This window comes from Macrosteles quadrilineatus, unplaced genomic scaffold (genome assembly GCF_028750875.1).
Source record: "Macrosteles quadrilineatus isolate MER2022 unplaced genomic scaffold, UCM_ALF_1.0 Scaffold_2__2_contigs__length_208266976, whole genome shotgun sequence".
Lineage (NCBI taxonomy): Eukaryota > Metazoa > Arthropoda > Insecta > Hemiptera > Cicadellidae > Macrosteles > Macrosteles quadrilineatus.
In genome coordinates, this window is record NW_026542595.1 from 203,553,634 (window position 1) to 203,578,750 (window position 25,117).

Here is a 25,117-nt window from a genome sequence, read left to right on the forward strand (position 1 = left end):
ATGCGAGGCCGCAAAGAAACCAGAGGTAGGTTCTGTCCAACAGGGCCATGTTAGGGTTGACAACACGTATAAGATTGGCCAATGGAATGCACAGAGTATCAGATCAAAGCAAGCCCTACTGTCTATCCTTATCGAAGAAGAAATGATTGACGTGTTGTGTTTATCTGAACACTTTCTTGTAGCGGACGAGGTTGATTTCTATAGGAGGCTATCAGACCTTAGGCTTGCTAAAATCTTTTGTAGAGCTAACTCAAGGTGCGGTGGGGTGGTCATTTATGCGAGGGAGACTCTGATTATTGAGGAGATTGATTTATCCTCCTTCTGTGTGGAAATTGATTTTGAAGTTGTTGCGGTAAATATTATGTGTTTAAATACTGTAGTTGTATCTCTGTACCACTCACCGAGCGGCAACTTCAAAAATTTTTGTAGGTTACTTGAGGGATGCTTGTCTTTCCTTACACGAAATCTTAAAACTAGACTCATCGTTGCTGGTGATTTTAATGTCAACTTTCTAGGAGATGAACCTAGAACAAAGACTGTCATTGGACTACTAAAATCCTTTGGTCTTTATACAACCTGCACTGAACCTACGAGAGGACCATCCTGTCTCGACAACATCGCCACCAACTTCACTGTGGATGAGAGAGGGACCAAAGTTGTGGACCCGGGTGGGAATGATCATGCAGCCCTGGTAATGTCCGTCAGTCAACCGAACAGTGAGGTGAGTCAATCTTTGCCCTCTTGGCACTCATCGTATGTTTGTAGAACTAGGCTAGGCATCTCAAATCCCCGCACCCTTGACTTTTTTAGGGACTCTTTATCGAGTGTACAATGGGGAAATGTGCTGTCAACCAGAGGCGAGATGTGTAGTTTTGAACGGTTTTTTGAGTTTTTTCGGGACATTTTTGGTGCTTTCTTTCCAGTTTCTGAGCGGAGTTTTAAGAATAAGACAAGAAGCCCAAAGCCCAAGGTTAAATATGGAGACTGATATACCCCTGAACTCAAGGATCTTAAGGAGTATATGCTTGCCCTTAAGGATAGATTTAGGGAAGATAATGAGGTCGCAACTTGGAGGATGTACTTAGCTCTTAAGAAACTGTACAAAGGAAGGGTGGAGCTAGCCAAGAAAGTTTATAATGCCAAGTGTATTGAGGAGGCCCCAAATAGGTGCAAGGCTGCCTGGGACCTTGTGAATATCCACCGTACAACACCCAAACGTGAGGTTGTTTTTGCCAGCCCGGACGACTTTAACAACTTTTTCTGCGATTCTGTGAGGGACATCGTTGATCGCCTGCCCCCATGCTTAATCGATCCGGTTGACATGTTGGCAGACAGAGTTCCGACTCAAGACAACCTGCGATTCAATACCTGGAGACTTACCACTCCTGAATCCATCAAGTCTATTGTAGGAAGCTTCAAACCCTCTACCAGCCAGGATGTCTATGGTATGTCCCCTAATCTCATCAAGACAATTATTGATGAAATTGCTGCTCCCTTGTCCTTTTGTATTAATGAATGTCTTGATATGGGGTTTTTTTCCGATAGCCAGAAGGTCTCGAAAACTGTTCCTGTGTTCAAGAAGGGGGAGATGACAAGCCTTTCAAGCTACAGGCCAATTTTTATAGTACCCGTTTTTGGTAAGGTGATGGAGGCGGTTATTAAACCCCAGGTGGAGAATTTCTTTGAGGGAAACAGACTGCTCACTGAAATGCAATTTGGTTTTCGCCGTGGAAAATCTACGGCTGCTGCTGTAGCTGCAGTGGCAGAACGAGTCAGTGCTGCTTTTGAAGACCATCGCTCTACTGCGCTTACTCTCTGCGATCTGAGCCGTGCCTTCGACACTGTGTCTCATGAGGTGCTCCTGAAGAAGCTCTCCTTCTACGGGCTGGACGGAGTCGTGCTATCTACCCTTCGATCCTACCTTCTAGATCGTACACAGCTTGTGACTTTGGCAGGTGCCTCCTCCTCTTGCAGAGCAGTAGAACATGGAGTTCCTCAGGGATCCATTCTGGGACCACTTTTATTCATAATTATGATGAATGACCTGGATGATGATGGCGGTACCCTCCTCTTTGCTGACGACACCACCCTCTTGTCATCCGGTTCAAATCTTCGGGAAATAAATGAAGATATGGAGCTTCGACTGCGGAACGCTTCAGCCTGGTTTGTAGCAAACCGTTTCCAGCTTAACCCCGACAAGACCCAGAGGATGGTCTGCAGTCTGGCTCATATTCCTCCTGTAGACCAGAACCAAGTGAAGCTTTTGGGGATTGTGTTGAACAATAAGTTATGTTGGGATCAGCACATCGACCAAACTATAAACAGACTCTCTCGTGTCTGCGCCCTTCTTCTGAAGCTGAGATCTTTTGTGACTGAGGACTACCTGAAAATGGTCTACTTTGCCTTGTTCCATTGCCACGTTACATATGGACTGCTTCTGTGGGGACATTCTCCAGGCACAGTGGAGATTCTCACGATGCAGAAAAGGGCCTTAAGAATCATCACCTTTAGTGACGGACGGGCTCATGGTAGGCCCCTTTTCAAGAGACTGGGAATACCTACTGTCTTTGGTCACTACATACTCCTGTGCCTTCTTCATGTTTGGGATAAACATAGAGACCTTACATCCCGTGCCATGGTCCATTCCTACAACACCAGGCAGAGAAACATGCTGGATGTTCCCCGTGTTAGGCTTTCTAAGACAGCTGCTACCTATCAAATTCAGGGTCTTAAGTTCTTCAACAAACTGCCGATGGCCGTTAGGGACTGGAAAAGAGGTTATCTTAAGGACAAGCTTATGTCGCTAATGAAAGAGAGAGCCTACTATAGCATCTCAGAGTTCATGACCGATAAGGAGATAGCAAACATACGGTAGCCATCTTTCCATCATCCCTGGAAGTTTTTCTTTTTTTAACTTGTATATATGTATATATATTGTTTTATATATTGAACTGTTGTTCACGTTGTGAAGAATTTTTTTTCTTTTGTGCGTGCATAAGAAATGTTTTATTTATTTTTGACGAGACGCAATCTATCCCTATTTTGGGTAAAAGATGAAGAAGGAGTAAGTAAGTAAGTAAGTACACAAGAGTTAAAGTATATACTTACCTAATTTATATATCATTAACAATGATTTTAATCCAGGGTGTTTAAGGATTACTCACTATTCTATATTTGTACTTTTACAAAATCTATGAAACATGTTTGTTCAGTATTTCGGTGAAAACTACATTCTAGTTTTAACGGATACTCTGTTTAAATCAGTAAAAGTTTTCAAACTGTAGTTTATTTCAAAGTACCTAGTCAAAAAATCTTTTTCAAACAATCGTTTTCTTTAGTATGATATAGGCCTACTCACCTAATTTAAAGCTATATTTTAAAAGCAACTAAATAATCATCACAAAATAGTACAGGTGTTACAAACAATAATTTGTTGCAATGCAACACGATCAACACCACAATACGTCATACACATGAGGCCTATGAGAGCCAGTGCTAATGAGACATTAACTAATTGATTACCTGATTAGGGATAACCTAATCGGCTTCATATACTACTGAGTGATTAGCAGCAGTCCTTGATTGACTGGTCATTTACGAATAACTGATTGAAATTCTCAGTTGAAACAAGTCCAACAGAATTTTCGGTGGGGAATTAGAAGGCTTTAAAATTTTAAATACGTTAATAAATAAGGAGTTAGTACGAGTTAGGCTTAGCCTAATGGATATAATATACAATTGTACACGTGGAATACATTTGTTAGTTTTTGCCTCATCTGAATGTATCAGAATGGAGAGAAAGTTACTTTACACACACTTGCTTACATGTTATTGTTATATTGCACTATAACGATATGTTTTGGTAGGAGAGTTAGATAGATATTGGGAACATGAAGACAAAAGAAATTAAACATATTACTACTATAATTCATAAGTCATTGAATCAAACCATTAGGTTGAGAGGATTAGCCTCAACGAATTGCATAATAAAATAATCCATATGTCAATTCAATAACTTGTACGAGTAAAAAAAAAAAAAAAAAAAACTTGTACGAGTATCTGTCCAACTTAACAGCTGTTTTAAGACTGGGGAATTTATTTTACCTGCGACCGTTTTCTTAAGTGGCCTTTTCAGTTCAGTTCTTATAGTAGTTTACGCACCGATTACGTAAAGATAATGTAAACGACACGAGTAGAAAATTACAGGTACGAACCTTGGCGGAGTGCCTTAACAACTTCTACGAGTGTCGGTAACACTATTTACCTACGACCGTTTTTTAAAGTAGCCATTTCAGTTCAGTTCTTAGAATTGAAAAGTTTCCCTTAACAGCTGTTTACTTTCATAACAGCATAGTTTCATTTCACAACAGCATACTTTTTCTCATAACAACACGGGTAACGGACCAATGAGATTCAAGGATTGAGAGAAAAAAAAGTAAAATTGTAATGCTTCGAACGTCAACTAATCAGCTAATCAGCTGATCAGTTGACAATTTTAATTGTTGGTCTGTCTTGTTCCTGTTGATACTCGCGTAATTTTAACCTAAGTTGGTGGTTAAAGGAAGGTAGATTAAACTGATTTAAAAATTTCAGTTTTAGTGAAAGTGATGTTGACGATATGAAAATGAGAGCACAAACTGTTTGTGCTAATCTTTTGCCACCAAAATCGAAACAAATGTATAAAAATACATACCAGCAATTCATTAAATGGACGAAACAAAATAAGGTTTGATTGATAAATGAAAATGTTCTTCTGGTTTATTTTGAAAACCTCTTGTTCCATTGTTTCACCCAACTCGTTGTGGACCACAAATTCGAATTTTAAGTAAGTAAGCGGACAGCTGATTTTGCGGCCCCGGCCTTTAAAAACCTGCTCGGTCCCCAAATTAAGATGACAGCTGGCATGGCCAGCAAAACGTAACTTTCAGCCACCAATTAACGTATGTAATAAAGCCAAAAAACATTATAGTGTGGTGAAAAAATCGTAACGTATTATTTAATGAAATTTTACAAACACGTAATTACATGAAATCAGCTGATTATACAATAAGTCGTTGCATCACTTTCAGTGGTAATGACAATCAACGAAAACATAACCTCTCTAAGAAGTTATGAGTAATGATTGTTACTAATTAAAAACCAGATTGTTAGTACTTAAAAAAAACTGTCGTAGGTAAAGTAGTGTACGCAACTCGCGTTAATAGTCTTTACGACACTCGTAGAAGTTATTAAGGCACTCGCCAAGGCTCGTGCCTTAAATTTTCTACTCTTGTCGTAAAGACTAACTTAACGCAATCGTTGCGTAAACTACTATTACGCGAGTTGCGTTCACTACTTTACCTATGTCATTTTACTTCTACACTCGTAGAAGATTTTGATTTAAATTTTCTACTCGTGTCGTAAAGACTAATTAACGCAATTGTTGCGTAAACTACTAATTAAATTTCCTACGTGCTCTATACAGCTTACCATCATTAAAATAAGATGCAGTACTGAAACCTAACCAGAATCCATCCCCGATTGTAGCTTGTCGCTGGGTGTTGACAGCTGTTGCTACTATAATCCTACAACATGTCGAACGTTCTACTCTTGCTGTTACCTTCAAGTTATGAATCGATAAAAGGGAATCGTGACCAACCTTGTAATTGAATTTCGTAAAACCACTAAGCTTGAGATCTGCAACAAAATATGCTACACGTTAGTCTGTTAAAGACATATATGATTATCGTATATCGTCGTATATGATCATCGTAGAATGTCAACAATCGCATACTTAATTTCACCTCTACACATATCCAGCAACACTGGACTGTACAAGTGTACATTATTGTTTCATCATTAATCATCGTCCCACTCAACATGTGACAAGTTAATACCCCGGTTATCCGAACAGACGAGCTCTAGTCCGGAGTAACGCGATATTATGTTACAGTTGGTTTATCGTTAGTTTCGGACAGAGGAAACACACAACTATAGATATAGGATATTGCAAAATATGTTATACTTTTATTTTAACCCTGGATAAAATTAATTTAAGTGGTATGTTTTATTTATATAATTACAACTGTTGGCTTCAAACACACCTAGTGGACGTTTTGTATACACGATTTTTTACTATCAATATTTTATTTCAGAACTGTACGTTCTTATAAGTACATTACGTCTTTGATCAAAATTACAGTAGTGAAATGAAATAATTTGCACATGCATTTTTATTTTATTTTTTTATAATACCTCAAATAGATTGTACACATCAATGAATCTGTGAGGGATCTGAATTACATTATACACAATAACAATTTACACAAACCTTAACGGTCTATTTAGTTTTGTATTGTTTATAAGAAAATACTCATCAATCATAAATGTGTATGTGACAGTAAGGAACTGTTAGTAGTCTTATCGAAGTTTTGTTTAATTTAAAACTAACACCTTGTGATAAAATATGAAATTCCTTATAATATTTCTGTAATAAAATTCGTTTGCAAAAGCTTTGTCAATTGCTATTTGCATCACTGTATCAAGAAACTTTTATGCTTTAATATTAAAAGAGTTTTGTTAATCAAAGATTTATTCAATGAAATATTTAACAGTATTAAAACATCCACAGCAAAACGAGAACTATTGTATTAGAGTTCCTTTCTTATAAATAACTTCCTTACCTCAACCCCAGCTATTTAAACGTAAAAATCGAGGTTAGGGGATGGTCAATAAATGATTAACTAAACCAGAAGATGGAATAATTAATTGAGATAATTATTGTATCTGTTTGCGTCAAATTAGACATGAACTGCATCGATTTAATTACTTTGACTTACTGATTTGGTTCACTATAATAAAAGTCCAGATTATTTCCCAATCAATCACAGCTTTCCTAGATTTTTCATAAGGTAAATATACTTGCCACAGTTTTAAATGTTGGTAGGAAAAATCAATAAAATAAAACGGTTAAAATGCCTGATTGCCACCTTGTGATCCAAGGGTTTGTAAGACATTTTCCAAGAAAACTAACAAGGCTTGAATCAGGCATTTTAACCTTTTTATTTAATTGCCACTCAATTTGGTCCGGATACACCACAAAAAAGGATGCAAAAATCAATTTAACCTTATTAATTGTTTATGCTACCTGTGTAGCTGATAGACAGAATCACCGATTCAGCGGAGTGAGGATAAAAAATCTGTTATTTTAATTGGTATGACTACCAATTACAAAATTTTACTTAAGTGTGATGAAACACAATAAATACCTTTTGTTCATTTTACTGATATGAAACTTCTTAACTTTGTCCATCCGCAACTCGCCATTGAAATGTGTAAGAGAGACTTCCAAGTTTGTCACGATTTCGTTGGTACAATCGTCACGCACTGGTCCAACGAAGCGAAAATTTATACTCTAGGAGAAAGTATACTCTTGCTCCAGTTGAAACGGTATGTATTTCATATGTAATGTTACTGTGATGAGTAAAGCATGTATGTAAAAGGTTTCATACCACATTTTATTTTTCGACACAATCTCGAATCTAAAATTTTTGAGTGTGTCAAACCTCACGCTAAAGATATGATATTCACTTTAAGTATCATACACAAATTAATACACAAAACATTTGGGTTTCCTAACCAATATGACAGACTACAGAAATATTTGTTTTATTTTAGTTTTAACTAATTATTTACTGTAAAAATATTTAAATGTTGTACAATGTGAAACAGTGATAAGTTCTATGTAACTTATTTCGCTACTGAAGCACAATGCACAAAAACAGTGTAATACGAATTCAATGAACCGCACCAGCCACGGCAGATTATTGTTCCAGCATCTGTTTCAAATGTTATAAAACCCTCCAATAAACTGCGTTACATTCAGATTTTAAATGACAGACCAGTCAGGTTTGTTGTTTCTTAAATGATTCGTGATTTTCGATTCGCCAGTCATAAAAGCTATGGCTGGCAATAATTGCATATAATTTCCCGACGAACTCAATAGCTCGTCAAGCTTCTAATTAAAAAGTTTTTTGAAACTTATTCTTCATTTTAGACTAATCTGTATACTAGGCTTGCTTTCAGAGAGGTGAAAGCCAGTTGAGCGGAACAAATGTGATTTGATATTTGTATAAGTAACTAAATGAAAAAAAGTCAATAGATGTACTAATGCTTGTTTTATTGATTAAAATTATAATCATTCAGATTTGTTTTTACTACATCTTGTTATTCAGATACCTCTTCCAAAAGTGCATTATGGTAGTTGTGACCAGGAAAATATTATCAGTTTATTTGGTGCAACACAAATAAACAACCCGATCACCTACTTATAACCTACACTTTACCTCCCTAATCTAACCTTACTTCAAAACACTTAATGTAGTCAGGAATACTCATAAACCCCGACCTACCTTCCTCACATGCCTAAATTAGATGAGTGTTAAATCTGCGTTTTATTAATAAGTGTAATAACTTACTGCACCGTCGATGTAATTCAACATAATATAACCTGTGATGTATTATCGGATTAAATATCGATTTCGATGCGGTTTGATATATCGCTTATTAAATCCTGATTTCTAACATTGGCTGTTTCTAATCAGCTGGCAACAGAAATAGGTTCCCAAGAAAGTAGTCACTGGTCCGTATCCCTCCGCTCCTTGTTTATGCTCCACGCATTGAGAAGTAGTTCCGTATATTTTCTCGATTTTCAGTGAATTCCGCGCCTTAAAAAAATGTTTTAACGGCATTTTCTTGTTTATTGAAATCATAGGAATGGTTTTAAAAACGTTTAAAAGAAAAAGTCTAGAAAGTTCAGAAATACCTTATGGTTCTCTTGTTTACATTGTTCTTGTAAACAAAAAACTGCCATATGGCTACTTTAGTCCCATAAGCCTAATGTTAAAATTTTGAAATTTTAAGTTCGTTTTAAATTGCATTAGCATTATCTAATTGAAATTTGTTTGTTTATTAACCATCTCACTATTAGTCTAAGTAATCTTGTTAAGTTTGGCTGAAATGTGTTCTGCCATTATTGAGTGATGTTGCTTTATTTGTTGCATTGAAGTTGATCCCAAAGAGCTACGCTCGCTTCGCTCGCTCCGCTCAATTAATAGGCAAGTTTGTTTTTTAAACCCTTTTTGATCAGCTCAGTGTGCACCACAGGGAAAACCTATGCATACTGTTAGAAATATATTTTCCTTTAGATGTGCAGAATCACTTTATAAATTAAAATAGGCAAAAAAGCGCAAAAATTGATTTAAAATTAAAAAAAATATATTGGCCTCATATATTGCCATGCTGGTGACTAAATAACAACAAGATAAAACAGAAAATCAACACAAATGGAAGAAATTTCAATCGCATGTTTTCTTTACAGCTTGGGGTCAAATGTACGTCTGTGCATTACATAATATTTTTAGTTAAGTTTTCTACCACTGGGCGACCTTTAGTTTATTAAATTACGTAATTTATCTTTCATTCTCTGATGGCGTTGCCCAGGTTTTAGTTTATAGATCAAACCTGCGTTTACGTTTGTAGTATTGCCGATTTTGTTACTAATACAGAACTTATTAGTAGGCCTAATGATAAGTCTTTTGAAACTTCATAAGCCTCATTGGATGTATTTAAATGCATTTAGAATCCTGTGGGTTTCGACTGCCACTTTGTTAGTGGCTCAACCAATGATACTTCTCCCTCCTAACCTTGTAGAATCAGTTTCTAGAAACACACGCAACGATTACGAATCAGACTTGGATTGCGGAAAATTAGAAAATTCTCCCTTGCAATTCTGAGTCCATCACGCAGCACTGAACTGTTAAATGATCCGCGAGTCGAGGAAAATACGACTACAGTACCTTGACTTCCTTTTGGTTAATTTAACGGATGTCTACAGTTACCAGTGATAGTACGGATTAATTCAGGTAAAACATTATTTATTGAAATATATTTAAACTAACGATCAGTTATCATCTTCATGTACACACTTGAGACGAGTTAAATCCTAATTCATGGTTTAAACCTTTTCTTTTGAAGCCTCTGATCGGCTGGAATCTTAGAGTTCCTTAAGTTTCCAAGCTACGATATAGTCGTGCCTGTAAAGTTCTTCAGCCAGTAGCGTCCACTGATAGATTCACTCATAAATTTAAGTAGTCATTCTAAATTACGAAACTGGATTGACGTTTAAGATACGAATATAAATTATTTGAAACTAAAATATTATTGTATACTACTATGGTTTTAACATATAGTACGACGACAGTAGGGTACGGATGAAAGCTCCGCTTTCATCATGTTTACTTCTTAGAAAGTAAACATTTTATCCCCATGTACAGTTGTAACCAGAATTAAAATATAAAATAATACAATTCAAGTAGGTCATCGATAGAGTGCGATGGTGTACAATACATAATTCTTGTTTACTAGCTTTTTTAATCATGCCAGAATAGACAGGCTGTCTATCTCAGTATCAAAATTCTGCTATCAATAAACCTAAGTTCATAACCCAAGGAGATCATCATTAAAATATAGGTATTGGCTCTATAATTAGTGGTGGGTATGTAGCTATTTTTACAGTAGAGTCAAAGATAATCATTAATTATTTTCTCTATTCTCATCCGGCTGCAAAGCACGGTCTGAGCAACTATTTGAACTTAACATACAGACGATGTATTGCTTTTTAAAAGCTGAAAAATATGTATTTAATCATTTTACGAGCATGATGTCAGTTGAAAGAAAAATGACTTTGGGGTGAAGAACACTTTCAAAGATAAATAAGGGATATATTTTAACATATTTACATATTTGACAGAGCTTGACACGATTTTATATAGCCTTTAAAAAATATTTTACAAGGTCAAAGGTTTTAAATTTTAAAGCCCGAACTAACAAATACAACTTACATGTAAAATATTTTAACGATATAAATTTAGAAAACGAATGTTAATAATGAACGAAAAAATATTTCCACTAACATGAGCAGTTTTTCTTAAACTGTAGTTGATGCTAAATTCTGGTTAATACAGCGTCACATACAACTACTTCAACTAAGAGTTTATAAATTCCAAACAAAAACCACCTCTAAAATCATAATAAAATCAGCTGCAGACGTTAGGCCGGTGAGAAACGAGGAATTGAGCTTTTCTAATTTCACGCGGGACGCACACCAAATACAATTGAAGTCGAGTAAAAACGACAGTTGCTGTCTGCAAGTCTAAAGCAACTAAATATTATCTCTCAGGAAAGTAGCCTATAGCACGCTAATGATAAATGTATGGCAAAGTTAAGCTATCTTTAACTAGCAGAGGACCCGTCCATCGTCCGGGATTGATGTATGTTTAAATAGTGCTTTTTGAAATCTGACATGAACAAAAGAGTAACATGAGATTAAATTCCAGTAAATGTACCTATCAAAAACTATTAACTTACTAATTAGATAAAAAAAACATTTTCAAATAATAAAACAAATGAAAAACTCAAAGCTACTTACTTTTAAATGATAAAACCAAACAAAGACAAACAATAATATTTACATAGTACATTAAATCATAATTACATAGTAATATGAAATTATGATTTAAACATTTGTGAAAAGGCAAATGGTGTGAACAATATTTCTTTTTTAAAATGGCAAAAATATACAATTAATGATAATATCTCCTTGAGAAAAGTTTCAATTTTTAAGGTACCCTACTCTAAACACATGTTAAGTGTTCACAAATTTTAAAATGATTCAAGTAAATGTGAACTTTATAATTTCACTATTTTTTACACCAAAGTCTTTCAATACAATCATTCTTATTAGCAAAATTTTAAATAATTAATTAGGGTTTGATACAGCAACAGATATACAATCTCACTTATTTCATAAAATCAATAATTAATGAACCATCAAATATAAGAATAAATAAACATGTCACATGATTGTAGAGAATATTATATGCCTATTTATAAACCAGCTGTGGAATTGTGAATTAATGTGGTTTGAAAGTTCAGCTTGTTTACATTTGGGTGGCATAGCAAACTGCAAACATTGTATGTGTTCTCATGGCAGCCATGGAGACCAATCAATATTTACTTTTAAAATCCTCACCTCAGAACTTTTAAAGCTAAAGGGGCAAAGCACACAGTCAGTATCGAAGTGTGAAAGTCCTATAATGGTCATTGGTATGGTAGCTATATTTTTGTAAAATGTAAGCCCAGTCAGTTCACTATATAATAGTATAGATTGTTTGAGTTTCAGTATGTTGTTATTAATTGCTAAACTCAAAATGTAATTATCAAAGAGGAAACACGAGGAAAATAGTTTGAACAACAGTTATAACAGAAATAGATGCCTTAATTTTGTTAGAAGTGGTTTTGTTTTGAAGAAATAGAGACTGAAATGTGATTGAGTTGTTTTATTTTGTATGTCATAAAAATATAAACCCTTAGCCACAGAATACTCTGCGCTATTTTGATCAAACCAACTTTTGGGTAAGATAAATAAACAAGTTCATAATTTAACTTATCATCCATATTTCGATTAAAAAATGATATACAACATTGGATAAACGATGCATTTTCTTTAGAGTATCTGGCACAAAAAATATTGTATTTCTTGTTTTAGAGCTAAAAAACAAGAAGGTATTATAGTATGTAATAGAGTATTTCATTAACACACTGAACATATTTATTGTGTCAGTTGAAAAATTCAGTTTGCATGTCATCCAGGGAAAACATCCAATTTGGATAAAAGTGAAATGCTTAAATGACAGAATCATTGAAAATTGACATCTCACGTCATGCGCGAGGTTGATTTTTCTTCTCACAATGTAACCAATGTTCAAAACGTACTGTATCTCTTTTGTACAAATAGAAATAATTGAAACACGTGGAATTAAAATATTGACTAGTATTTTTTATATCCAAGCATGCGAATCTGTGGATGCTGTAATATATAGTTAAATTATTGGTTCCTTTTAAGTCAGTTTTATTGTTTTTCTATAACAAAACGTTTAGATTATATTATAAAAAGTGCACTTTGTTGCTGAGTAGGTTACTTCTACGACAAAGATCTTGTAAATTATCATAACTAGTTATCATTTTGTAGAAGAAATATGTATTTAACTTATTTTAGAGTAAAATGTTACGATGTACCTATTGTTGTAATTAAAATACTTTTAACTATCACATAATTAATATGAGGCTTCGTCAAAGATAATCGTAAAATAATACAAATTTCGAAAAAATCTTATGTACAGAATACTTGGTTGTTTTTTTATTTATTTCCTTAATTAATTTGTTTCGGCAATAACATTATGTTTTATATCAGTAATATAATCTTAATATAATATATATAATATAATAACAAATACTGATTGTTACACACACATAACGTTTTGGTTTAAGGTTAATCCGTTTAAATTATTTTATTTTCCAATTATGATTTATTGTTTATCTTACTTGAAAGCAAAGCATACACTTTGTAATTATTGTTAAAATTCACTAAAATTGTCACTTTTAACAGTATTGTGCCTTAAAACTGAAACAGTTATGCAATCTAAATTTCAGGGCTTAATAGATTGGGCATATGGTTTCTTTTCAGAACTAAAAATGTAATATTAGGAGATAATAATTAAATTATAGACATACCAAACAGTTCTGTAGAAAATGATTACTGGATGAAATACAAAATACCCTTCATACAGGCCGAAATAATAAGTATATTATATATCTACCCAAGAGATAATTACCAAGTGACCACATACTGTATTGCCATGTATTGTTCTATACATGTATTGTTGTGTATGTATTGTTCTATTGTGTATTGTATTGTTTTCGTGTGCTGTATTGATGTGTTTAAATGTCTGAGGTTGGAGATAGGAATTTATTGTAGTTTATAGTCTTAGCAATAACTGCAGGCTTATTAGTTTTCTCTTGTTACATTGTTAACTAAATACGATTTTGTTATGTATTATTATGTATCAGCGAGGTCATGTTTATGATGTGATACAATATAAAAATCTAATATCTGTTCTTTACGCATACACTGATTTCTACCGTGATATTACAAAAAGTTCGTTTACAAAAGGAAATAAATTAAAGGAAAAGATTATAACGCAATAACAAAAAATTTACTGTGATGAAATTACGACAAAACTATTTTACCGTTGAAATTTACTTGAAATAAAATACAAAGAAGCCCATTTACCAAACTAAATAAAAAACTAAGTAGCCCATTAGACAAACTCAATTTCGTTGTTTATCAAGTTAAATAAATGTTCTAGTAAATGTTGTTGTAAAGGAACGAAGACAATTGACGTCAATATTACTGTCTTGACTTTATTGACGTTCGCTCTATTGACTTAGCCTCTGACATTCCTCAGCCACAATAATGAAAGATTCTCAGGAAAAAAGAAGAGAAATTGTTTCACTGTTTTTTTTCACTGTTTTCAAAGTTTGTAAAGACACGGTACTCGAAAAGTTAAATAATCTTTATATAAAAATGGATTATATATGTGTAACAACATTGGAATTAAAAATTGCCTAGCCTTTATTTACTTTGGTAAGTCACAATAGTCTACATGGAAAAGGGAATAAAATGTGGTTTTAATTGACCATGCGATATGAATTAAATAAGAAATTATATTTATAACTTTAACTTAATAGCTACCAACAAATCAAGCCCGTTTCGTTTAATAACTCCTTATAATATTCAGTATTAAAGATTGAATCTGCATTGAGCCATACCATGAGAAAATTTAAATTTAGATTTCTTTATTTTCATGCATGACAAACACTAAATATAATTGAATACTGTAATCCCAAAGACTTTTCCTGTCTACAAGTTTTATTCCTGTTCAGCTTTTTGTTTCGTAGGCCTGTACTTAGGCCTACGTTCTTTGGGTAAGTGACTTATATTTAACACGCAATGGAAAACACGTAAGACACGTAATGGTATTTAGACAGGTATTTATGCAATAATATTCAGGTGATGTAGAAAAAAAAAGTTCAAAGATGGTTCAATCTGAATGTTTAGTCTCTAGTTTTATTTAAATGCATATAGTAGAAAAACTAATGAAAAGATGTTTTCACATTGTTAAAATGCAGAACTTTAAGGTGTTATCAAGTTAGGATATTCAATCAAACGAAACAAAGTGTAGATGAGGAACTCAACAAATCATATGAATAAAAATTATGTATAAATAGTTCACTGTATTTTTGATTCGAGTGAGAATTGTATACGCTTAATTATACTAATAGAGAAAAACACATTTTTTTTATCAATCGTTAATTCGCTTGTTATGTTGGTTTGTCCCTTGTTGGTAGAAGCCTACCGAGGCTTGATGCATGATATATTTAAAACCCGTTTTAAGTGATACTCTTTAATTTGCTGTCTTGCAAATATATTTTATATTTTGATCATTTATATGTTTTCGAAATTATTTTTGAATTAAAATTTATTTATATAGTCACGATATGACATTTTATAACCACTAGTCTTCTTAGTTCAAATTATGGATATAGGATCGGAATTAAGCCTTGATGCATTAAAAAGAAAACAATCAAAGTAAATATTTTATTAAAAATCAAAATTGTATAACTAACACTGAGCCTATGTAGGTGCTATAGCGTATAGATAGCGAGATGTAGAAACTGCATACGCCTTATTATTGGGTTATACGATTTTTCAAACATCAGGTACATAGACATTGTTTATATTTCTCATTATTGTAAAAATTCTTTGACGTTTTTGGTCGTTCACTATACCTCCACTAGTTAGCTCGAAATCAACCTTCAAGTGAATGTAGCCTATACCAGTCTAAGACAAAATATGAACCTTAAAATAATATAATTCATAATTTAAAGTTACATCGCATTTTATAGCTACAATTAAAACTTTAATTCATAATCTGCACATTTTTGATGTTTCCCACAATATATAACACGACTACAATTAAATTATACGAAGAGTAATAATCAACCTTTCTCTGAGATTATAAAATCCATTAATCATTTGAGACAGATTTAATTGATCAGACACTCGTTTGCATAATCCCCCATGTTTACGCTCAATTTATTGACATATTAATATCTGGTCCGAACATTGTTGGATTCATTCCACTCAAATGATCCCTACATTTTAAGTTTATAGAAACATATACAACCATTTTTATGTTTAGAACACAAAAATAACTGTTTCACAATGAGAATCTATTAACTAACAACAAAATAATGTTTTACTATTAAATTACCTAATTCTAAATAATTGTGTTTTAGTCAGTCAGTAAATGCCTTGCAAGGTATTTTTATCTAAGAAACCAATGTTTAAGACGTGTTACAATACGTTATTTAGAGGCTATAGTTAATTGTGTATTACATATTCAATAGAATTAGTATTTTACTGTTTTTAATTCTAATACATAACTGTAAGATGGCGGTCTATGAGAAATCTGAGTTTTGCGGTGTTAAATGTAACTTTCACGTCAAACTGTTTAATGCACATTAACGTTAATAACATTAAAATACACGGAGGAATTACAACTGAAAATGTTCTATTTTCAAAATAGGAATGAAAGTCTATTTTGACGACTAAAATGTATTGAAGGTAACTATTCATACGTTATTGAATATTGATTCGTAGGGCTACTTAAATAATTTCCAAATCCTCCGGAAAACGTTTGTCTTGCTAAACTGGCACTCACTGGTTTTAAGGTTCTTCTCCAGTGATGAGTGACATTTATTTTGAGATTCATAAACTGTAAATCCCCTAATGAAGAACCCCTTTTGATCTATTGATTTTAATATCAGTGTCGCCCCATCACAATAAAAGAGATAAAAGAATCATCTTCTTTAGCACAATGAGAAACATTTCACTTTCTGCAAAAATGGTGCACTTTTCTCAACTTTACCTTTTAAAAAAGTAGGTCTACTATTTCTCGATATTTATTTTCTTTGCGAATTTTAATATTGGTTTTTAGCTATTCGTGAGCTTTATTTTGCTAAATAGTTCCCTTGGGATATCCACTTTATATTATAAAAAGACACTAAATTATATAAAAAAAAACACTTAATTTTATATAACTAAATAATTGGAGCTAAGAATTATTTAGATATTTGGTAAAACGATATAGCATTGTTTTTTCGTTACTATTTATTTTGAAATTTAAATTTGAAAGCGAGGAAATTAGTATGTTTTTGTACAACACATTTTGAGTGTCATTGAAGTACACAACAAATATACTAATAACTCATTGCAAACATTAAAAAGTATGAACTCAACTTAATAGAACATTAAGTTCAAAAAAAAAAAAAAAAAAAAAAAAAAAAAAAAAAAAACTAAATGAGGTAAAGGTAAATTTGAACAACCAAGAAACCAACAGCTGTGGAACATTTTTGGATCCTCCGAAAACTCTTACCTTTTTCTTAACCATTTTATGTAAGAAAATATTTTTTCCAAAGATGTTTCTATCTTTTGAAGAATTAAATTAAAATTATAAATTTGTTACACTTGCAGAGGACATTGATTTTTGCTAAATTAATGTTTTAAACAGGCAAAGATACCAACTACGATCAATAAATTGTAGGTAGATAGCTAACAGTCAATTACTTAATTGATTAAACATAAACTATAATTATTCGTTATATTATGCACCTTGGTTAGTTTGTAGTGGTTGGGAGAAGGTAGCAATAGTGATTGTGCCTGATTGCATTCTTGTGGTAGGATAGAGTAATTATTATTATCCATTTATTCATTTGTTGGTATTAATATACATACAAACAACCTTTAACGATAAAAATAACAGTTTTATGCCAAAGCTATCCAATCAACGGAAATATGTTTACGTTAACGGCTACCTTTTTTCTCCTAGAGCTTATATACCAATCTTATATTCAATATATCTTTAAAAAGGTAACTTTCTATTACAGTTTGGATAGGGAAGTTTGGTCAAGAGTTTAGTCAAGAAAGTTCTCATTGCTATATTATTTTGTATATCATAAACATATAAACCCTTAGATACATAATAATGTGCACTATTTTGAACAAATCACTCTCTGAATAGGATAAATAAACAAGTTCATTCAAAATAATTTAACTTATCATCCGTATTTCGATTGAAAAATGATATACAACATTGGATAAACGATGCATTTTCTTTAGTCTGGCACAAAAAATATTGTATTTCTTGTTTTGGAGCTAAAAAACAAGAAGGTATTTATGTAATAGAGTATTTTATTAACACACTGAACATATTCATTACTGTTATACTGCATATATATAACTAATGAGTGACTCCATTAGTGAAATAACTATTTATTATCAGAATGTCCGAGGTGTTCGTACCAAAACTGAGGACCTGTTTTTATCAGCCTTAAATGAAAACTTTGATATAATAGCCTTGACAGAAACTTGGTTAACAGAAGGTATAAATAACAGCGAGTTGTTGGATGATAGGTACATTATTTTTAGGCATGACAGAGATACAGTAGGCACAGGCAAGTCGCGTGGAGGTGGTGTATTGTTGGCGGTTCACCGTCGGCTGCAGGCCACACAGCTGACTGTAGCTGACCACCTGCTGCCAGTCAGCATCGACTCTCTCTCACTTGTAGTGCGCGTACCTTTATCTAATTTCCTACTTTGTATACATTTAGCATATATACAACCTCAAAGTACCGCATCTATTTATAAAGATTATTTCTCATCTTTCGAGTTGTTAGGTGATTTAGCCTTCAATCAATGTTTAGTTATTGGTGATTTTAATATACCTGAAATAACTGGTCCCGAATATGATTTTATGTCTGGTAGTGGTATTGCAAGAGATTATTATAACTTTGCATCATTTTACAATTTTGTCTCGTTGAACGATATTGTTAATTGTAGCAGGGTTACCTTAGACTTGGTTCTAAGTAATATTCTCTCAGTCGTTATCTCTAGGGCTGATGTTAGTAGTGTAGTACACGGGGTCTGGGACCGAAGGTAAGGCCATACCTTGTGTTATTGTTTACAATCCTTGACCCCTGACCTCCAGTAATCAGCCGATAGCGCCAATCAAACATTTAACCCCAATTGACCCCAATTAAAAAACAATTAGATAAAAGATATCGCATTCCGGCGTTATCCGTTATCGGGTATTCCCCGACCCGCGGGTCGCCGCGTCTGTTTACATCGTCCGCCATTGTTGTTTACACTTCTTTATCTCCTTTTGCGCGCGTGATCAAGTCTGTCGATGTGTACTAGCAGCTATTCGCGCTCTATCTGTTGGTAAAACAGTGAACTAGATGAAATACTAGATTTTCATAATTAGTGTTTTAAAAGTGTGGCAAAAAGAAGTCATGCTGCCTCAATGGGATTTTTTTTAGTTTCCCTAACACTCACTATTTACAAAGCTAAGACGTTACCACTGAGCCAGCATGACTTCTACAGACTGCCTTGTATTTTATGTCATATAGCCAACCTAATGAATTCAGTCTTAGTGTGTCCATTGATCTAGTACAATGTCTGGACCTAATCAAGAACGGCCAAATTCATCTCTTGGCTCTTCAAATGCCAACAGAGCCAACCTTACTTTGGATTTTTCCAGACCACATCAACGCAATTATGAACGCATGGGTGGAGATAGGAATCGTGAACAGAGTGGGTTCGTGTCATCATCTACTTGGACGACTGGAGATGACAGGTGGTACAAAGCTCAATCTAGCGATGTTAGCCCAAACGTTGTTAATCGTCCAATCCAAGTTTCAAAAGTGACTAACAGCCAGAGTGATATAGTTGAAAACCAATTGAGGATTTTGTTTGGCTAGACAGAATTCTTGGTATAAAAGCCATGTTTCAAGTTTGTATGCTTTCAGTATACTTTGATATCCGACTGTGTGGAAATGTCTATAGCAGTAAATATGGAATTTCACGAAGAATTTATTATAACAAATGATATGAAAATTCAATTCAAAAATGACCAATTGGAAACAAAAATAATCATTAGTGTATACACACCAAATGGGAGAGAAAGCGTTTCGCTAGATGTTGACAAGTGGACAGAATTTAAAAAATCAATCAGTGATGTGGATCAAGAGTTTTACAGAAGATTTAATCACCAGCCATCTTTGTAAATTGTGATAAATTGACAAAAAAATTGTTGATATAATCATTAGTTGTACTCAACTAATTCAGTAACCCTACTGAATTTTACTCATTCATCATCTAGTCAGTGACGAGTGCACTCTTTTGTGGAGATGGATTATTTACTTGATATTCAGGGATATAAGGGTGATGGAGAAGAGTTCGTTGTAAAGGAGCTAGCTCTTATTTCCACTGATTGTCAGATTTATGAACTGCATTTATTCAAACCACCTTGTAATTTTGTTACTTTACCAAACCATGTGCAAAAACAAGTGATGTGGCTTGAAAAACGACACCATGGACTTTTTTGGGGTTCGGGATTTCGGGAGTATGACCAACTTAAGGATGTGTTAGCAAGTGTTCAAATACAGGGTAATGTATATGTGAAAGGAAAAGAAAAACAAAAAGTAGTTACTAAACTTTTACCAAGTGATGGTGTAAATGTGGTCAACCTTGAAGATCTAGGATGTCCAAACCTACAGGATCTTAAGTCGAACTTTTATCACTCTCAAATGATAAAACCATGCAATTTTATTCACAATCCATTAAAGTGTGCTTATATAAATGTTTATGTTCTACTTCAGTGGTGGAAAATGGTAATACTTATTAATGAAAGGCTCAAAATGGTCAATATGGCTATTGTGGAGTGTTACAGAAAAGGGTACAATGGTTTGAGCTCAGAACTAGTTAAATACCTCCCTAAAGAGTTCTTAATATCACACTATGAAGATATTGAAAATATTTTTGACAGACTTCCAGGAATGTTAAAGAATGATGTCAGCATATTATTAAACATGAGATGCACAGATCACTACAACGGTACATCGAATGGTGATATGTTTGATGGACCCAATCCAAAAAGAAAACACTGTCCTCATTGTGTAATTACATTTTATCAAAAGTCTAAAGTCTAATGTGGATTGATAAGCTAATATTATTGTGTTATCCAACTCTCCTTCATTTGTCATAGTGAGGCTGTTTGGATAACATCAATGGACTCGTCTTCATTTACATCTATTACACTGTCATCACCCTCCTCGTCAACTTCATCTGTTTCACTTCCATCGCCTTGGGAATCTTCCTTCAATACTGACTTTGGTTCAAATATTTTTAATGCACGAGAAGAAGATCTTGTAAAATCAGGTTTTTATCGAACAAAATGCTATGAACAAGTAATATGCTGTGGTTGTGGTTGGCAGTCGGATAGTGAAAAATTATCACTTAGACACTTGAACTTTCTTCATAAAGTATCGAACCCTAACTGTAAAATGAGTGCATATATTGAAGGAGACTATACTAATTACTTAAATTATAAAAAATCTATTGAAAATACTGAAAGCATGATGAGAGAAACTTTTATTATATGGCCAAAGCTATATCCAAATATTGAAGATATGGTAAAAACTGGATTCTACTACACAGGAGTGGAAGATTCTGTTTCATGTATCAACTGTGGTGTCGTCTTAGATCATTGGAATCTTGATGATATACCTGCGACGGAACACAAGAAGGCTTCACCTCATTGTAAATTTGTACACTGATTTAAGTATGATAATAAATTGTATAAAACCGATTCTACTGTCTTTTTTATCATCACTCTGACCTAGTCTTTAAGATGGCAGCATCAATTAGATCTTGTATAGCAAAAGAGTTGCATAAACAGGCACGTAAAAATTATCCAAGACGTAATGTTGTATTAAAAGGTATGCATGATTTGTATCAAGCGGACTTAGTGGACATGTTGAAATTTTCAAAATCCAATAAAGGATTTAAGTATATTTTAACAGTTATCAACTGTTTCACAAAATTTGCTTTTGCAATCCCACTGAAAACCAAGAGTGGACCTGAAATGGTTAAAGCTCTTATGCCAATACTAGACTCTAATCCAATGAAACATTTCCAAACTGATCAAGGAACTGAGTTTTTCAATTCAAATGTTAAATCTTTAATGAAAAAGTATAATATCAATCATTATTACACATTTTCTGATAAAAAAGCATCAATTGTTGAAAGGTTCAATCGAACACTAAAGAGTAAAATGTGGATTATGTTTAGTGAGCAAGGGACTTACCATTGGCTTAGCAATCTCTCAAAGTTGGTTTTACAGTATAACAATACAGTTCATCGCACTATAGGAGTTAAACCAATTGATGTTAACAGTCAAAATGAAAGTTATGTAATGGAAAACATAATTAAGAGCCGTAAAAAATATCATTTGAAACAAACGTTCAGAGTTGGTGATCGAGTGAGGATAAGCAGAAAGCAGAACGAATTTTCAAAGGGTTACTGGCCGCGTTGGAGTAATGAGATTTTCACCGTATATAAAGTTCAGTTTACCGAGCCAGTAACATATATTTTAAAAGACGATAGAGGTGAAGTTGTCAAAGGCGGATTTTATGAGCAAGAGTTGAGAACGACTAAGTGCGGTGACACATATTTAATAGAAAAAGTAGTTAGATCAAGTAAAGACAAGGTTTTAGTTCGTTGGTTGGGGTTTGATAAAACATATGATAGTTGGATTAATAAAAGTGATTTGGTAAAATGAGATTCATCAAACAAAAGAAAAGTTTGCCAATTGTCAATTTAGATATAATGTTATATAAAACTAGTAAGAATCTTAAACGTCGTCATGGACAGTTGTTACCTAATGCAATAAGATGTATTGTTTGTGGACCATCAAACTGTGGTAAAACAAACTTAGTTTTAAACCTTATATTTTCACCTCAAGGGTTACTATTTGAAAATGTGTATGTGTATTCAAAATCTTTATATCAACCTAAATATGAGTTTTTGTCATGTATCTTAAGTAAAATTCCTGAAATTGAATACAAATCATATTCTGATAACGATGATGTGCCACAAGTAGTTATGTATTTGGCGCTTTGAGCGCAGGAGGAGGAAGAGAGCCCCCCAGAGCGGGTACATCCCCCCAGAGCGGGTTCATTCTTTGGACTTGAATAACCTTCTAGAGCTGGTTCATTCCTTGGACTTGAATAGCCCCCCAGAGCGGGTTCAGTCTTTGGACTTGAATGTCTGGACTAAGACTCGAGGCACCCTCAGAAATTCAGAGAGCAGTCTTCTGCAGTTCCTTTTCATAGAATCCGCCTATAATTTCCTCGCCATTTTGATCGGCGGTTTTATAATTAACCAGTCTGGTGTTTAAGATTTACGCTTTTGTAAATATCTCTGAAGTCCAGTTTTGTTTATATTTATTGAATGTTGATCTTGAATAACCGTTACTCACTATGACGCAACATAGGATAGTCTAGATTGGAGTCAGACACGTGACTTACCATAGAACAATCTAGATTGGAGCTAGAAACCTATATAGAGTATGCTGTACGCTTGAACTGCTAGTTGTGTTATAAAAGCGTTAGTGAAGTGTGTTAAGTGAGTGTGTATAGTCTAGGGTTATAACGACTCTGACTCACAATATATTTTTATCTTGTGGGGTCAGAGTTGAATCAATAGTGGAGATAACTAAAACATGTTCTTAATTAGTCTTTTGCTATCTCGTTGAATAATTTATTTGGCTGTGAGAATATTGTTCTCTATATAGAGGTGATGGCTAACACTACGGTGTGCTCATATTGCGAGAAATCTATTACTAAACGTAATATATCAAGACATGAGAAAATATGTCCGCAGAATCGTAATCGGAATCCTAAAGTGCCATGTGATTATTGTAGAAAATTGTTTAATGAAAACTATCTTTCTAGTCATGTTGAAATTTGTAAACAAAATCCAGCCATACAACAACCTAAAACAAATCGGTTGGCTCCTTCTAATGAAGATGAACCTCAACCCAGCACTAGTGGGATTAGTAGCTTAAAACGTAAGCCTCCGCCTGATTCGACTTCTAATGGGCAGCCCCCAAAAAAGGTTATACGTTCGGTAAATGGGTTTAGACCTTCCGGTACTCAATTTATACCGCCTTCAATATTCAACAAAATATATAATACTGCGGCCTCTATTTATTCCGGCATGAAGAAGGTTGTAACAAATGCCAACTATCCTCCGACTACTGATGCTGAAATTACTCTTAGCAAACGCGCATTTAAGAGGAGATTGAATGTTTATCAAATAGAAAACAATCATAATATAAAAGATCCCAAAACATATTTAAATAGACTTAAAAGTTTAGTTGTTGAGAAAATTCAACACCACTTAAAAACATCTGAAGTTAAAGTTAGATTTGTATTGCTGATTGATTATGTGAGGGATCCAGAAATTGCAGAGTTCAATTACAAAACAAAATATGAACCTATTTTATTAGCAAGTGATTTATCAGAATATTTTGAGACTGCTATGGGGGATCTCTTAGCGGAAATGGAGGATTTTTCAAAAAAAGGTTCTGGTTGGTCACTTAGCAAAATTATCAGATTAGAGCTGTACATAAATAAATACAAACCAATCAGGGGTTCGAGTTATATCGAATTACCTGACGGAATAAGAAAAAAAGAGGCTGTAATAAATGTGAGAAACAACGACCAGAAGTGTTTTTTGTGGTCTGTTTTATCAGCCCTTTATCCTGCTGCAAAGGATCCTCAAAGAGTTACAAAATATAAACAACATGAACACGAATTCGATGATGCTTTGAAAGATATTGATTTTCCAGTAGCATTGACTGATGTGGTAAAATTTGAAAAACGATCGGGGGTTTCTGTAAATGTGTATGGTTGTGAAGATGAAGAAAATATCAATGATGTGGAATACTTTGAAGATTATCCCGCATGCAACAAGAAAAATTACAAAGAAACTGGGGAAAATAAATCAAAATACATTACATATCCATTATACATAACTAAAGATGAGAAAGATAGACATGTAAATTTGTTGTATTTAAAAAACGCAGGAGGTAATACTCACTATTGTTGGATAAAAAACTTAAGTAGATTAGTGAGGTCTCAAATCAGTAAAAATCAACACACAAAATGGATATGTAATCGCTGCCTCATGCATTTTGGAGAGGAGCGTCTACTACAAACACACAAGGAAAATTGCAACAACCATAATCCTATACGTGTAAAAATGCCAAAA

General features: G+C 33.6%; 1 protein-coding gene across 1 annotated transcript; it reads left to right on the plus strand.

Moving 5' to 3' along the window:
- LOC128985296 (uncharacterized) lies at nt 1-19,708 on the plus strand. Its single transcript, XM_054404687.1, has 5 exons — nt 1-25; nt 516-721; nt 1,037-2,871; nt 18,431-18,600; nt 19,542-19,708. The coding sequence occupies exons 1-5, from the start codon at nt 1-3 to the stop codon at nt 19,706-19,708; spliced, it is 2,403 nt and encodes an 800-aa protein (XP_054260662.1).
- The last annotated feature ends 5,409 nt before the right edge of the window (nt 19,709-25,117 follow it).

Excerpts from the sequence above, each read along its gene's own strand:
- LOC128985296 (XM_054404687.1), top strand. The coding sequence starts at position 1 with ATGCGAGGCCGCAAAGAAACCAGAG. Across the intron at positions 26-515 it reads AGGCCGCAAAGAAACCAGAG|GAGATGAACCTAGAACAAAG; the intron begins GTAGGTTCTGTC and ends TCAACTTTCTAG. Across the intron at positions 18,601-19,541 it reads TTTATCTAATTTCCTACTTT|ACCACATCAACGCAATTATG; the intron begins GTATACATTTAG and ends GGATTTTTCCAG.